General features: G+C 41.9%; 2 protein-coding genes and 2 long non-coding RNA genes across 6 annotated transcripts; 1 reads left to right on the top strand and 3 right to left on the bottom strand.

Annotated features, from left to right (window-relative positions):
• Nucleotides 1-1,490: 1,490 nt before the first annotated feature.
• On the bottom strand, nucleotides 1,491-2,441 carry LOC135335143 (uncharacterized). 2 transcript variants are annotated; one of them, XR_010394446.1, is made up of 3 exons: nucleotides 2,158-2,441; nucleotides 1,839-1,921; nucleotides 1,491-1,788 (listed from the first exon to the last, which is right to left on the bottom strand). It is a non-coding gene; the product is annotated as an uncharacterized LOC135335143 (long non-coding RNA). The 2 variants fall into 2 exon arrangements; XR_010394447.1 differs by having other exon boundaries at nucleotides 2,185-2,441.
• Nucleotides 2,442-2,564: 123 nt separating this feature from the next.
• On the top strand, nucleotides 2,565-3,167 carry LOC135335157 (uncharacterized). Its single transcript, XR_010394462.1, has 3 exons — nucleotides 2,565-2,694; nucleotides 2,757-2,859; nucleotides 2,985-3,167. It is a non-coding gene; the product is annotated as an uncharacterized LOC135335157 (long non-coding RNA).
• Nucleotides 3,168-7,646: 4,479 nt separating this feature from the next.
• Nucleotides 7,647-10,550, bottom strand: LOC135335132 (uncharacterized). Of its 2 annotated transcripts, XM_064530564.1 has the most exons (4): nucleotides 9,725-10,550; nucleotides 9,606-9,670; nucleotides 9,330-9,455; nucleotides 7,647-7,957 (listed from the first exon to the last, which is right to left on the bottom strand). In XM_064530564.1, coding segments are annotated over exons 2-4 (315 nt in total). In that variant the 5' UTR covers nucleotides 9,608-9,670; nucleotides 9,725-10,550; the 3' UTR covers nucleotides 7,647-7,770. The 2 variants fall into 2 exon arrangements, with proteins under 2 accessions (XP_064386634.1, XP_064386635.1); XM_064530565.1 differs by lacking the exons at nucleotides 9,606-9,670; nucleotides 9,725-10,550 and having other exon boundaries at nucleotides 9,330-9,543.
• Nucleotides 10,551-11,685: 1,135 nt separating this feature from the next.
• Nucleotides 11,686-14,544, bottom strand: LOC135335182 (uncharacterized). Its single transcript, XM_064530600.1, has 8 exons — nucleotides 14,418-14,544; nucleotides 14,093-14,266; nucleotides 13,755-14,033; nucleotides 13,395-13,703; nucleotides 13,003-13,344; nucleotides 12,589-12,953; nucleotides 12,098-12,537; nucleotides 11,686-12,013 (listed from the first exon to the last, which is right to left on the bottom strand). Exons 1-8 carry the CDS (start codon nucleotides 14,542-14,544, stop codon nucleotides 11,686-11,688), a joined length of 2,364 nt encoding a protein of 787 aa, XP_064386670.1.
• Nucleotides 14,545-14,556: the final 12 nt, after the last annotated feature.

Below are 14,556 nucleotides of genomic sequence, written 5' to 3'. Positions count from 1 at the left end.
GTTATACTATTCTTTTATGCTCAAGGAATCGCGAACCCTGTGACAGTTAAGGCTGGAACGAAGTGGCATTATTACTTTGGAGCACAATAAGAGTAACTTGAAAATACCGGTCATTAAGTTTACTGATATACCAACACAATAGATAAAAAATATGTGTACGTCGGATACTTCAGTTTTTACTCGCCTACAGTAAATGTCTTGACTCGATCCTCAAGATTGAATAATTTCTCTAACAAATTCGCATATTGAATTATTAATTTTTCCAAGAGCGTAAGGCCTTTGACTGCATGAGAAATCACTGAAAGAACATTGATAATTCATTATGCCTCGGTGCGCATGCGCAAGCGAGGTATACGGTAGTGTGTGCAGTGGCATATACAATGGGGGGCTTTGGGGGCTTGAGCACCCCCCTGTCCTCCCAGACAACCATGAAACTAATCCTATCACTCAGTAGCTAGCTAGCTAACTGTGCAGCTCCAGAGGTACCACCTGCAGCTCTATCTTGATTAAAAGTCATGAATTGAGCATGCGCAGTCAGCATTGCCGTTCCAATGTTGTGCATAATACCGTATAGCGGGTATATTTCGAGGGTATAAAAATGTTCGCGGTTTTCGCGGATTGAGCCTGTACCGCGAAAATTTATACCCACGAAATTTTATATCTTATTGAATAGTAGGCGTGTTCAGTATTATTGACCACACCTATCGACAATAAGAGGAAAGAAAAAGGAATCTAGAGACAAGGACACCGGTATAGCCAGCTAGCTTGCTCTACGTCTACTGTATCCCTTGACCATGACCTGCACAGTAAACGTTCTGCTAGAGGTGGAGGACATAGTGCCTCACCGATTCATACAGGCTAGGCCTGGATTCGAGGCTAACGGTGTGGAGGTACAGCTGCATGTTGATGTGCGCATGCGCCAAAAGGCTGGAACTCAGACCACGAAAATAAAATCCGCGAATTCCTTTGTAGAGGTCCATCCGCGAAAATTTATACCCTCGAAATATACCCGCTATACGGTAGCTGATCAAGATCTAGCCTCGATCCCTCTTTCTCAATTGAGAGTGGCCTGGAATCGAGGCTAATCAAGATCCTCTGCACTCTCCCAGGGACCCAGTCACCTCTTGCTCCACTGAGAGATACTGAGAAGCAATGACTAACACTAGACTGACTGCATGGACATCCCCATTGCAGTGATTGACCAGTTTGCTAGGATGTACCCCAGGAGATCAGTGCATGGAGATCCTACAAGATGACTGACTCATATTAATAATTTATTATGTCTTGATACTCTTATTATCACGCAGTCGCCAGGGGCGGATCTAGAAAACAAGGCAGGGGGGTGCTATAGCCTCGATCCCAGGCCGAGTTTTCGCTTTTATAACGGTTAGGCGAACAACTGGGCCTGGTACTAGTTGTCTGCGCATGCGTCAAAGTTTCATTGTATATTTGTGGTCGGCAAAAAATAATATTTAATAAATCAATAATCGAAATTTGTACACAGAAAATGCACAGAGTGAGTACACAAAAGATGCACATAGGGAGCTGCTTCACAAAGGCCTAGGGAGTTGCCAGTTGTGCTGCAGCACAATTACAGTGACCCAGGGCAACTTCAGGATGATTGAATGCCTTCAAATTACGTTTCAAAAAGATTTAGCAGGCTGCTGGACTTCTGTGATTCTAGGCCCCAACTCGTAACTCAGTTAAATTTTGCTTGAGAAAACGTAGATTCTCTTGATGTCTCTGAGCTACCCAGCAACGCTCGAATGAGCAGGTCATACTCCAGTCCTGTGAGTATAGGACAATATTAAAAGAAACCAAAACGGTTAAACCCTTACCTCAAACTGTCCAGTCTCGTCCGTTACTATAGCCAAGAGGAGCACTGTTGGGATAGCTGGATATTAGCCATTGCTCCTAGATCCTGTACAGAGAAGTAGACATTTTAAATACGTGTAGATCTATACATATTAAATTTCTCGGTTATAGTGTCATTGTCAACGAGCTGATGATGGCAGCACCAAGTTCTCTAGCTCACACTCTTCACTTGATCCACCATATTAATGATGAAACTATAGTCTACCTACGTACCGGTAGATCTTGCCAAACATGAACAAGACTTGATAGCATAGCCATAGGGCCCACACAAAAATATCTGACCTTAACAAGCTTGACAAAGCTTTATACCTCTTTCCTTGTTGTTCAGTCTTCAGAATAAGCTTCAGAGAAGAGAGAAGCTTCAGCTAAGAGCCATTCCAAATAATGATAAAACGGGAACTGACTTCTAGTACACGATAGTACACGAATATAAATGTCACAAAAGTGAACGAGAATATCCATTCGTCAGAATCTGACGAACGACTGACGCATGCGCAGACAACTAGTACCAGGCCCAGTTGTTCGCCTAACCGTTATAAAAGCGAAAACTCGGCCTGGGATCGAGGCTAGGGGGTGCTATAGTTGTAGAGAAGTACATCAGCGCGGGCCGAAATTACGAAACCACGCCCCTTCTCGGGACCACACCCACCAATTAGTGGGAACATAAACGCAACAACAAAGAGACTATATACTTAGAGAAGACTGCCTCAATCATCCTCCAGAATTTCCATCATTGCCATTCGCCTTGGGTGCATCCTAACAAACTGGTCAATGGCTGCTTCAATGTCAATGGGAATGTCACGGTGTATTTGCAGAAGAGTAAGTCCAGTCAGTCGAGTATTAGTCATTGAAGATCTAAACGCTGTCTTGATCCTTTTTAGTCCGCTAAAGGATCTTTCAGCTGAGCAGGAGGTGACTGGTAGAGCACAGAGGATCTTGATCAGAGTGGATATGTTTGGGTACATAGAGCTAATATGTCTCAAGGTGAGTATGAGGCTTGTGGGCAAGCTGCTCTTTCCATGATTGTTTAGATGTGTTTTCCACTTTATCTGCCAGCTATGTAGCTCACTCTCCAAACATTCAGGTGATTGTAGATCATCTTTATACAGGTCACCAAGAGCTTTGAACCTGGACACGCATTCATCACGATCAAAAGTAACAATCAGAGAGGGAATTAACGAGAGGCCCAACAAGGCTGTTTGCTGATGGGCACCAAACCGAGATTGTAGCTCCGACAGGAGATGATCAAGTACTGGAATCGATATCGTGCGACAAAAGTATCCATCGGGGGTGTCTGCTGGGACATTGCTGGGACATGAGAGCTTGCATATTGATCTGGAGTTGGACTGTAAGTGTTATCTCCGGCAGTAGAACTGATTCCCAAATCTGATACAAAAATCTATTAATTTTTTTCATTTAGTATAATCTTATTTTCATTACCTGATGTGTGAGTATCTTCATCTTCATTTTCCACTGTTTCTTTCTGTTTCTGGAAAAACTTCAGAATTGACATGGTGAAATTGAATTCAAATTTTTGTGCATCCTCATCATTGCTAATTCATTCATTTTTAGTGGTTTTTTGTGTTTCCTGCATGCATACTCATCAAAATTATTGTTCATGCTCAGTATTAAACTGGGTGTGGCCAAGGCCCGTCGTTATTGGATATCGAGTCACTGTGCTAGCTAGGTCTAGATCTATGAGTATCCTTCAGGCAGGCTTGTCATCAAGTCAGACACTCATAGGACTAAAGTAGGAATTCTTGAGGCCAGGGGGGTGCTCAAGCCCCCAAAGCCCCCCACTGGATCCGCCCCTGGTCGCTATGCATGTAATAGACTAGTTGGGCGGAGTCCAACCAACACTTCGCTCATGGTTGGGTATCAGTACATGTAGCAGTTTTGTTCCCACTGCAAGAAATTTGCAGCCCAATCAGATTGCTGCGTTCAAGTGGGAAACCTTACAGCTCAATTTAGCTGACAAGGCAAGCTGGGACACTGTATTTCTCTGGAGAATGCAGAAACAGCTCCTGCTGGATATCTAGGCTACTAGAAAAGAAGCATAGTCTATCTTAGCATCTATGAATGAAGCTTGAACAGTATGTATTAATTAATTAAAAGGACTTGTCTTTGTTTTAAGTTTTGTTGTGCTACCAATAAGATTAGATCATTAGTTTGGACAAAACCTGTGTTATGTATGCCTTCTTTGGTCTTCGAAAAGCTTCTCAGAAGCCTTGGGGTAGTCTTATAGCTGGCTGTACCTCTCCTTGTGCTAGATGTCTAACTATTATGAAAAAGTTTATTTCTGCCTGTACTAAATCTTATATTACAGGCTACAGTATTTTTCTACTTTCTCTAAGAATCTGAGGTCTTTCTTGAATTCCAAAACAACTATAGCTAGATCCAGTCAGCTAGAATAGCCATCCAAATAGTTAATTGATTTCTTTATATCGCACCCCTGAGCCATGCGGTTGTCAGCCACTTAAAGATTAAACAATATTCATACTCTGTCTCAAGTACCGGTGGAACAAAACTGCTACATGTACTGATACCCAACCCAGAGCGCAGCGTTGGTTGGACTCCGCCCAACTAGTAATAGACGCGCTCCTCCGCTATGCGTGGCACATTCCTCATCAGCCAGAGACTTGTGCTTGTGGGAAGTCTTTTGATGTGAACCACGCAACCACACAATGATTTGTCCTAAAGGTGGCTTTCCTATTATTCTCCACAATGAAGTAAGAGACATAACAGCTGACCTGGTTACGGAGATCTGCCATGATGTTGAATTAGAGCCAACGCTGCAACCGCTGACCGGTGAAAGGCTATCTCACCGTACAGCAAACAGAAGATGGAGCGAGGCTGGATGTTAAAGCCCGTGGGTTTTGGGACAGGATGCATGCAATGTGCATTTTTTGACATTAGAGTTTTTTACCCCAACGCACAAAGTAATCGCTCAGCCCAGTTATCCACAGCATACAACAAACACCAATCGGAAAAAAGACGTATATATGGCCATAGATTCAGGGATATAGAACATGGCTCATTCTCTCCCTTGGTATTCTCCTCAACTGAAGGTATATGGGCAAAGAAGCCAAGATTGTGTTCAAGAGGATATATCATCACTCGTGTCTGTCAAGAAGGACACCCCGTTCTCCAAAGTGATTAATTGGATTCGCTGCAGGCTCTCCTTTTCGCTCTTAAGACCCTCACTTCTATGCATTCGTGGCTCCCACACCCACAATGCGCTGAAGAACAGTGACATTTCAATTGAGCTGGCTCTTAGTTCAGATAGTACTTACATGTGTTTCATTACTTTATTATTTTTATACAACTACATGCTTGTCCTCAGTCTAAAAAACTTTATTACTGTGTAAAAGACGCGCCGCAATAAATGCGAGGGCGTAAAATCGCGCGCGCTACCCCATTTTTTTCTGTGCTCTTGAGCACCCCTCTGCTTCAATCTCTAGAAACGCCTCTGGCTGCCACTATGTGTGTGTGTAGACTGTTACAGCTGCTCAAGGATTGATTAATGAAGTGCAAGTAAGAGTTTCTATATAGGCTTCTAGTCATGTTTTCTTGGATTAGTATTCGTGGATTTGCAAAATAAAGCTTCGTTCTCGAGTTATGCGGAGTTTTGCTTACCTTAATGTTACTATTATAGACGGGTAGTAATTTGGGTTTTTGGTTACTAATTTTGGTGGATTTGTAGCAAATTCATTACCAAGTAAGTTATAAGTATGAGTTTTAAGGTTGAATAGAAAGTTTGGAGTCAGATACAGATGAAAAAAGGGCTAGCTTAAATTGCTTAGCATACTTTCAAAAGTACATTACATTACAAAAGCACATGAAAAATTTTTTTTAATGAGATTCATAAATTCCGTTTTATTATTAGCGCGTATTTAATTTAGCGTTAATTACAAATTCGCTAAAATTCGCTAAAATTAGTACCCGTTTATAATAGTAGGTACATGAAATGCCATTGCAGCCTTTTCAGAAGAGTTCGTAGCAAAACTTGTTCACCGGAGTCACTACCTAGTAGCTATAGCTCTGCACTAGAACGCTAGCTGCAAGAGTGAGAAGAGAGCTGCAAGGCTCTGCTGACTTGCAGCCATTAATTTTAGACTTAAACTTTTGGCATCAATCGTTTTTAACAACAATCATCGTCAATCATTACTCACTCCTTGAGTTTCCCTGTGATTCTGGATTCTGCATGCAGTAAAATTAAAAATGTTCATCATGATAATTAGAATCAATGTGTGTATAAACGCTAGCTATTAGTAGCTTTATGTTATGTAGCTTAGGCACTCCACCGAGGCATCAGCACCCGCGGTGCTTTCATTTATATGTTTAGACCATGCATGCTTACCTTTTATTATTGTTGTGCATGCATGATCATAAGCTTGCTCATGCTTTTAGTTTTAGCATAAACTGTGCATAAAATTTTTATTTCAAGTTAAGCACTTTAAGCTGCATCCATGGACGGAGCTACTGTATGTAATACTTATATCCGGTTAGCTATAATTATGGGTGTTTGTATACAGTGCATGATACCATGGGTAGAATTCACACGTACAAACATTAATTTATTGCCATGCACTGATTGGTCAACTGTGCCTTATATACTCGAGGTGAGTTATGTTTTGTAGTAGGTTTGGATGCCACACTTGAGAACAGTACACACAAGTGACGGGTGGTATTGTAGTGACATTGTGTACAGGCTTTTTCTAACGTTAACGAGTTTTCTACTTGAAGCATTCTGGGTGGCAAACTAAGTCTTGATCACTCAGCCTGATGTACTGGGTTATGTCGAAGTTTTCAGCTGGCTGTACATGTTGTATGCATTTCACAAAGACAATCATGATATCTTGTAATTCAAGCCAGTACGTTATATTAAGGGTAGCAATTTGAGCATGATAAGTGCAGCTTTAGTCGAGGCGAATTATGTTTTGCAGTATAGGCCACACTTGAGAACAGTACGTGAAATAAGATCTAACCAACGTATTTTGGTGGGACAGGTGTAAGTGTTGAAACAGTGAGTTTAAAGAACAGTATATGCTTTGGAACAGATTGCATTGTAGTGGTTGGTCCATGAGAGCTAGTTTGGTTGTCAAAACAATTCCCAGATATCTTTGTTGGATATACGTATGTACTTATAGCTAGATATTTAGCTCTTAAATCACCCATGTATTGGCTCACTTACCCAAGTTAGCACAGAAGATCATCTCTCCTTCATTAGTTTTCACAGTGCAGCAGTAGGATCCGGTTGGACCCAACGGAGGAGTGGTAAAATCTTCTCTACGAGCCAGTCTGATCATTTGATTATTTCTCCATCTAACAAATGATAGAGAATCTGAGGAAGATCCCGATCCACCAGGAATAAGAGCACCATTTGGATAGTACCAATCTCCAATTCCTTCTGTTAGCATTGTCTCACTGCGTCTACAACAGCCCACAAGGTCAGTGTGACAGATGAGAGGGGGATGACCATTATCATTATCATCTCCAATATCAGTGATGAGGATCTCAGTGTTGTTAGTGATGATGTTGGTTGATCCCAGAGATAAATACACTGCATAGCATTTTGTTACATTCTATATAAATTATACTGAGATCATGAACGATAAACATACCAGCAGGTAAACCCTCTCCACACACTAGTAGGAGCTGAGCAGCTCCAGTCAAAAGGACCAGCCAAGAGACACAGTCACCTTGTAACTTCTTCATGCTTCTCATGCATGCTCCAATAGCAAATTAAACTGACTTTAATCTGACGACAACAGGAAGTCTGAAATTGTGATTGCAACTTCCACACACACATCAACATACATACATACAGCACATACACAGAAAGAGAATCCTACACTATACACACACAATACTGTACAGCTGCTAGTTCAGTTACTAACGGCCCCTGTCCACATGGAATGCAGAGTATCTAAGCATTGTCTCTAGTTCAGGGTTGTGTTTCTCCATCGTGTTGGTGGCATAGTACAGAACTAAACTGAGCAAGTCAAAGAATAGTGATGCAAATCCGTACCCTCCAGCAGGGTCTCTGTACACGGGGATCCTCTTGAACCTGCCTCCATCTCTGCACGGGAGATAATTGAAATATAATGTCAATAGTGATCAAAAATCAGATGCATAGAATTCATAATTTAGAAAGCCAAAATTAATCGTTCGTTTCTACTAGGTAAAATTTACACAATGTCAATGGTGTGTGTGTGACAAGGCATGGTTGAGGACTCCTCCACATTACCCTTGGGTCGAACTAGGAAGGTCCCGTTGGGTTTACCAGTGAGCATGTCTCAAGAACTATCTCTCCTCTGGGGGAGGGGGGGAGGGGATGACTTCAATATTGAAAGTACAGTCAGTGGAACCTCCATTAATTAACGACCACCTCCGAAGAGCAACCACATGCTATATAACGGCCAAGAGCTCAGGTCCGGATTGAATGACTTCAATGTAAAGCAACCTCTCAGGAGCGACCACCTCTCTACTCCGTATAACAAGCAGCTTTCTAGTCCCCAACCAGCCGGCTTTAGCAATGGATAATAACTTCCCAGAACGGACAGCCACACCCAGAATTAGCAGAAAATTATTGCTGAGATAGCATTATTTTGCACAATCGTGAAAACCTAGCTGTAGCTTGCCTTTTCAAAGCTTGTATGAGCTAAAGAAGCAGTTAGCAAAGCTCCAAGATCCATTTGCAGCAAGAAATTACCTCATATACATAGCTGGCAATCGGAACCTCCCAAGGAAGACCACCTCTCTATAACGGCCAAAAGGCTGTTCCCCAATGGTGTCCGTTTTATGGAGGTTCCACTGTACAATGAACAATCACTTCAGTCATGTTATCACTAACACAGTGAACAGATTGACTAATGGAGCAAAGGCAACACCACCATTTGCTAGAGTTCCTAAACTATCACAGCCCTAGGCTATTGAAAGGTGCACAAACAAACATTGTCTCAGGACAACACAACATGTAATGTTCACAATAAACAATAAAGCACTCAATATAACAGTGAAAGCAAGCACACATCACCCCACTAAGTACATAGCTGTACAGCTATAACAAAGAAAGCCAATGGTAGATTTAACTAGATTATGGTATACACAGTGGTGGGAATGGTACATAGTCTACATGTGTGCTACTGTATACCCAGCTCTACTCAGGAAATACCCTAAAGTAATGCCTATACTGAAAAGTGCATATGCATTGGACATGTATTGGTATAAGCAATGGGGTGCCAGATGGGGACCAATATAATAATCAGTGGTAGATCCAGTGAGCACCCCTGATAACAATTAAGCCTGAAAGATAGAATCTAGAGTTAGCTATTTACCAATGCATACAGCATTCAACCAACGTGGACAGAATACTAATAGTCTAAGAGCACACTGTTGTACCTATATAATTACATTTACATGTGCAGTTACGTGCACTAGGTAAAACTTACACGATGTCGATGGTGTGTGTGACAATTAAGGCATGGTTGAGGACTCGATCATCCACATTACCCTTGGGTCGAACCAGGAAGGTCTCGTTGGGTTTACAAGTGGGCATGTCTCGAGAACCATCTCTCCTAAGGGAGGGGGGGGGAGGGGGATGACTTCAAAATAAGACGCATTGTTGTACCAAAAATTAATTAGCATCAACAATCAATCCATGTTATCACTAAGGTGCACTGTACACGCAACACAACAGGTAATGCAGGACACTGTATGACACGTACATCCCTCGCTGGTACAGAGGTCATATTGTCGTTAAATACACTGCCGTTGAACATCAGAAACACACCTGAATAAAGAGATTGTGTTAGCTTTTTATCATGCTATGAAAACAGCAACTCACCAGCAACAGATAACGTGTTACCATCCATACTGCTATTGCCTTGAATAAACCTGCTATAGCTGAGCTTATTGTTCCATTGCAAGTCGCTCTCTGGTCTTTTGAACTAAAATCATTAAAGGTCCATCTTCTCTGGATTTCTTTGGTTGTACTATTCACCACGATCACTTCAGTGGTTGTATCATCTTCATCACTATAAACTTCACGAGTCCAAGTCAAGCTCAAAGTGACGGGAGTATCAATGTTTACATGTATAGACAATTGACATGTAAATGTTACCACACTGAGGTTAGCAAACAAAGCTGAGGTAGAGGGAGACCTTGAGATTGTCACTGTTGGTCTGGGTACTGTACAAAGAATATTTTGCACGTAGCTATGGAGATTTAATATGAACGTTACTTTGAACAATTAAGTTAAAATAGCTGCTGTCTGAGAAAAGTTGATAGGGAATGGCAGTGGTGAGGTTACCGTGACAACAGTATGTGACAGCATCTGAGATTCTCAGTGGAGAGAAAGTGAGAACAGTTTCATTAGGAGTGGGTGAGTTGATTATTATATTCCCTACATGTACAGCAAGCTTGTACTGCACTCTATTACGGTAAAAGTTCCGTTTTGCCGCTGTGTGAAATCATGATGCGATGAAGCTAACAGCACAGAGTGAATGCTCTATGAGCACCTTGTTTCTGATTCTTTTCCTAAAATCATACTTATATATCTTTTGACACATGTTGTGCTAGTACAAATTTGCTCAAAATTAGCACCCTAAAAACGGAGAAAAATCAGAAAACGCTAAAATTACTACCTGTCTTTAAATAGCCTTAACTTTAAGGTAAGAACATACCTCCACACACTAATAAGAGCTGAGCAGCTCCAGTCAAAAGGACCAGCCAAGAGACACATGCAGTTACTTTGTAACTTCTTCATGTCTTCATGCATGCATTCTTTGATTCATTGAGTTTAAATTATAAACAGTAACTGATATGACAACAGGAAGTCTGAAATTATCATAGAGTTTAATTGATTTCTTAACACATCAAGAGAGTACATGCACCCACATACATACATACACAGAATGATAATACTACACACACTATACTGCATGCAGCTGCTCGTTCAGTTATTAAATTCGAATTGTGCCATTCCCCCCCCCCCCCAGCAGGGTCTCTGTACACGGGGATCCTCTTGAAGCTCTCTGCACGGGGGGGGGGATAATTATAAGAGGATAATGTAATGGACAAACAAATGGTATCAAGTGGTTAGTTCGAATGAGTGCATGCATGGGCTCTATTGACGATACTGTACACATAGAAGATACTATAAATTACAAATTTATAGTATATATATGCTGTACATGTCCTTTAATATAATTTCCCATGTAGCTAATGCCTCTCACGTGATATGACAGCAATGAACTACTCTACTTACAATGTCAATAGTGTGTGTGTGTGACAAGGCATGGTTGAGTACTCCTCCACATTACCCTTAGGTCAAACCAGGAAGGCCCCGTTGGGTTCACCAGTGAGCATGTCTCGAGAACCATCTCTCTGGGGTGGTTCGTTATACATGCAAAATAAATTACTGATACCCTATAGAGGTGCAAAATCACTGCCTCATGGCAACACAACAAGCAATGTTCATGATAAACACTGAAGCACTCCATATCATAGTGAAAGCAAGCACAAACCACTCCCTTTAAGCACACAACTGAATGTTAAAAACTATCTTCTCACGAATACCAATGTGTCGATATACGTACACTAAACATAATATACGAGGAAACCTCGTTATATTCGTATTCACGAGGGACTGATGAGGACATTATGCTAGAACATGTACAATGCAAATGTAGACTAGTAATAGCAATAGATCTACAAGAAAATGACTGCATGTAAAAGGTTATCCTGTACATGTACAGCTAAAGCAGTCGACAGTATTTCAATCAGTTTGCAGTTTCATGTTATAGTTCATAAGCCTGTAGGCTGTGGGGGGCGACTGTGGGTGGTCGTGCTGTAAGCAACGCACTCTGTAAACTCAATATCATTTCCGGCAACTTTAGTTGCTTGTGAGGGTTGTGGTGTGGGTGGAGCGGGTGTAGTGGGCAGTGATGGCTCAGTCTTTATAGGATCCTTGCTCTCGGAGTCAGTTGTCTGTGAGGGTGCTCCAATGATCTCATACTCTCCACCGACGGCTCGTTGGAACTTGGACACTTCCTCGTATTCGTGATCCATTTCCATCATCTCTATCTCACAAGTACTGACCACACCCTTTAGCGACACTGGTGGTAGGTCAGGTCTGGAGGGGGAGGGAATGCAAGATAGTATATTCAGAAATCCTTTAGTATAGAGAATCCAATATTATAATTATTGATAAACTCACTTTGTTGTTTTGTTGATGGTTAGCTTCTCTCTCCTGCTTTTGAACACCAAATGAGCAATCACAATGACAGTAATGCCAACTACAATGATAAGGACAATGACCACTCCTATTACTCCACCAATCACTGCAGCTACGTCATTGCTCACTGGCTGGTTGGTGCACTCTGTGTCCGCAAGGCTCGAGATCTCCACCTGACAAGAATTGTCCACTCGTATGATAACCATCTGTACTCTCAATAAACCATCGTCCACAATCCAGCGTGATATACCATCAATGAAGGAGGAAGTAGTGATGGCATGGAAGGTTACAGCTTGGTTTGACTCTGGGAAGCATTGGAAGGATGGCTCTTGGATATCACTAGGAGCAAAGGAACACTGACAATGGCCTTGGATCTCAGACACCAGTGCTTCAGTGACAGCTGTTACCCTGTATGGCTGCTCCTGTAATATAGGGTTAATGCAGCGACATACTGTTATAATTATTGCACTCACGACCCAGTCAGGACAGTGGTTGATGTTAGTGAGTCTGAGCTGGAACAACACTGAGCGACTTTGCTCCACATGCACACAGAGGGTGTGGCTGGTTCCCCTGGCATCCTGAGCCTTGCAACAATACTCTCCACCTGGCAGGAACGTGTTTCCTAGTCGAGTGAGTGCTAGGTGTCCTTCCTCCCGTGTTGCAATAGCCATTGCATCTGTTTCCATAACTTTGCTGCCATTAGGGAAAGTCCATCCATGTTGGTATTCATCGAATGTATCTGTCTTATCAGAGTGACACTGTATGACACGTACATCCCTCGCTGGTACAGAGGTCGTGTTGTCGTCAAGTGCAATGTCGTTGAACATTAGAAACACACCTGAATGAAATAAAAAATAATTTATCTTTATTACATGTAAGTAACTTACCAGCAACAGATAATTTGTCTTCGGCCATTCTGCTAGTCCTTTGAATAAATCTGCTAGCAGAGTTTATTGATCCATTGCAAGTCACTCTCTGGTCCTTTGAACTTAAATCATTAAAGGTCCATCTTCTCTCAATTACTTTGGTTGTACTATTCACTATGATCACTTCAGTGGTTGTCTCATCTTCATCACTATAAACCTCACGAGTCCAAGTCAAGCTCAGATTGACAGGAGTATTAATGTTTGTATGTATGGACACTTGACATGTAAATGTTACCACACTGAGGTTAGCAAACAAGGCTGAACTAGAGGGAGATCTTGTGATTGTCACTGTTGGTGCTGGTACTGTAAAAACATGATGACAATATGCAAGTAGCCTACAAAGATTGACTTACTTTGAGAAATTAAATTGAAATCGCTACTGGTCAAAAGAGGTTGAGAGCGAACAGTAGTATTGAGGTTACCCTGACAACTGTATCTACCAGCATCTGAGGTTCTCAGTGGAAAGAACTCAAGAGCAGCTTCATTAGGAGTGGGCATGCCAATTCTTTCAGTCCCCATGGAAATCTTGAGCCATTGTGCAGTTGGTGTGTGAGTTAGTCCAGGCAATTTAGACACAGTGCAAATTCGACTGTATGGCTCTCCAACTTGTGGAATTGATGGGCTAGATGTTCTAATGATAGCGGTAATAGGTTGTTGGGGAACTGTGGGGAAATTAAGTACATTATTATATGCTGTAAATAATTATTACTTACATTCAATGGAAATGGTAACCATATCAAAGGCAGTGTCTGAAGGATCTGTTCTTTCTGCTAGCAGTGCTTCACATTTGAAGGTGTTTCGATGAATGTTGTCAGACACAAGAGGGATAGTATACATCAAGATGGTGGTTGATGACTGTTGAGCTGCATGAAGAGGTTGGTCCTCTTGGAGCAACATTATTGAGTCAGCAGGATAGTCAGTGGTGCAGGTGATGGTAACAGAATCTCCAATTAAGATGGGAACACCAGATTGAATACCAGTAATAGTGATACCTGTAGGTGTTAGTGCATGCATGTTATGTGCCAATATAATGTAACATGTGCACATGTACCTCCGCATTCTGATGGTCTGCTCCAGGCTGCATTTGCCTGACAAGTACTTGTAGTACTTCCAAAGAGGGCATAGCCATCATTACAGCTGTAGGTCACTGTCCCTGTGAATGTTGTGGTTGTTGGTATCCCACGAGATCCATTGGTAATAGACGGAGGAGTCCCACAGTCCACAGCTGTGTGTGTACAGTATCATGTGACATCCCTATAGATGTCCAACTATAGAACGTACGTGGACATTGAGGAGCAGCACCATCCCACTGACCACTAGAACTCTTACCATCACCAGTACAAGCCCTCACGTTGTCTACACTAGTTATATTATACCCGGGGTTACACTGATAAATAGCTGCTGTTCCATAACTGTAACGGGCAGAGTTAGGAGACCGGGAGTATTCAATCGTCCCATTGACAATTTCAGCAAGAACAGAGCAGGTGATTGCTGTGAGAACATCATTAATATGTA

This window comes from Halichondria panicea, chromosome 4, assembly GCF_963675165.1.
Source record: "Halichondria panicea chromosome 4, odHalPani1.1, whole genome shotgun sequence".
NCBI classification, from domain to species: Eukaryota; Metazoa; Porifera; class Demospongiae; order Suberitida; family Halichondriidae; genus Halichondria; species Halichondria panicea.
This window is presented reverse-complemented; position numbering and strand designations above follow the sequence as displayed.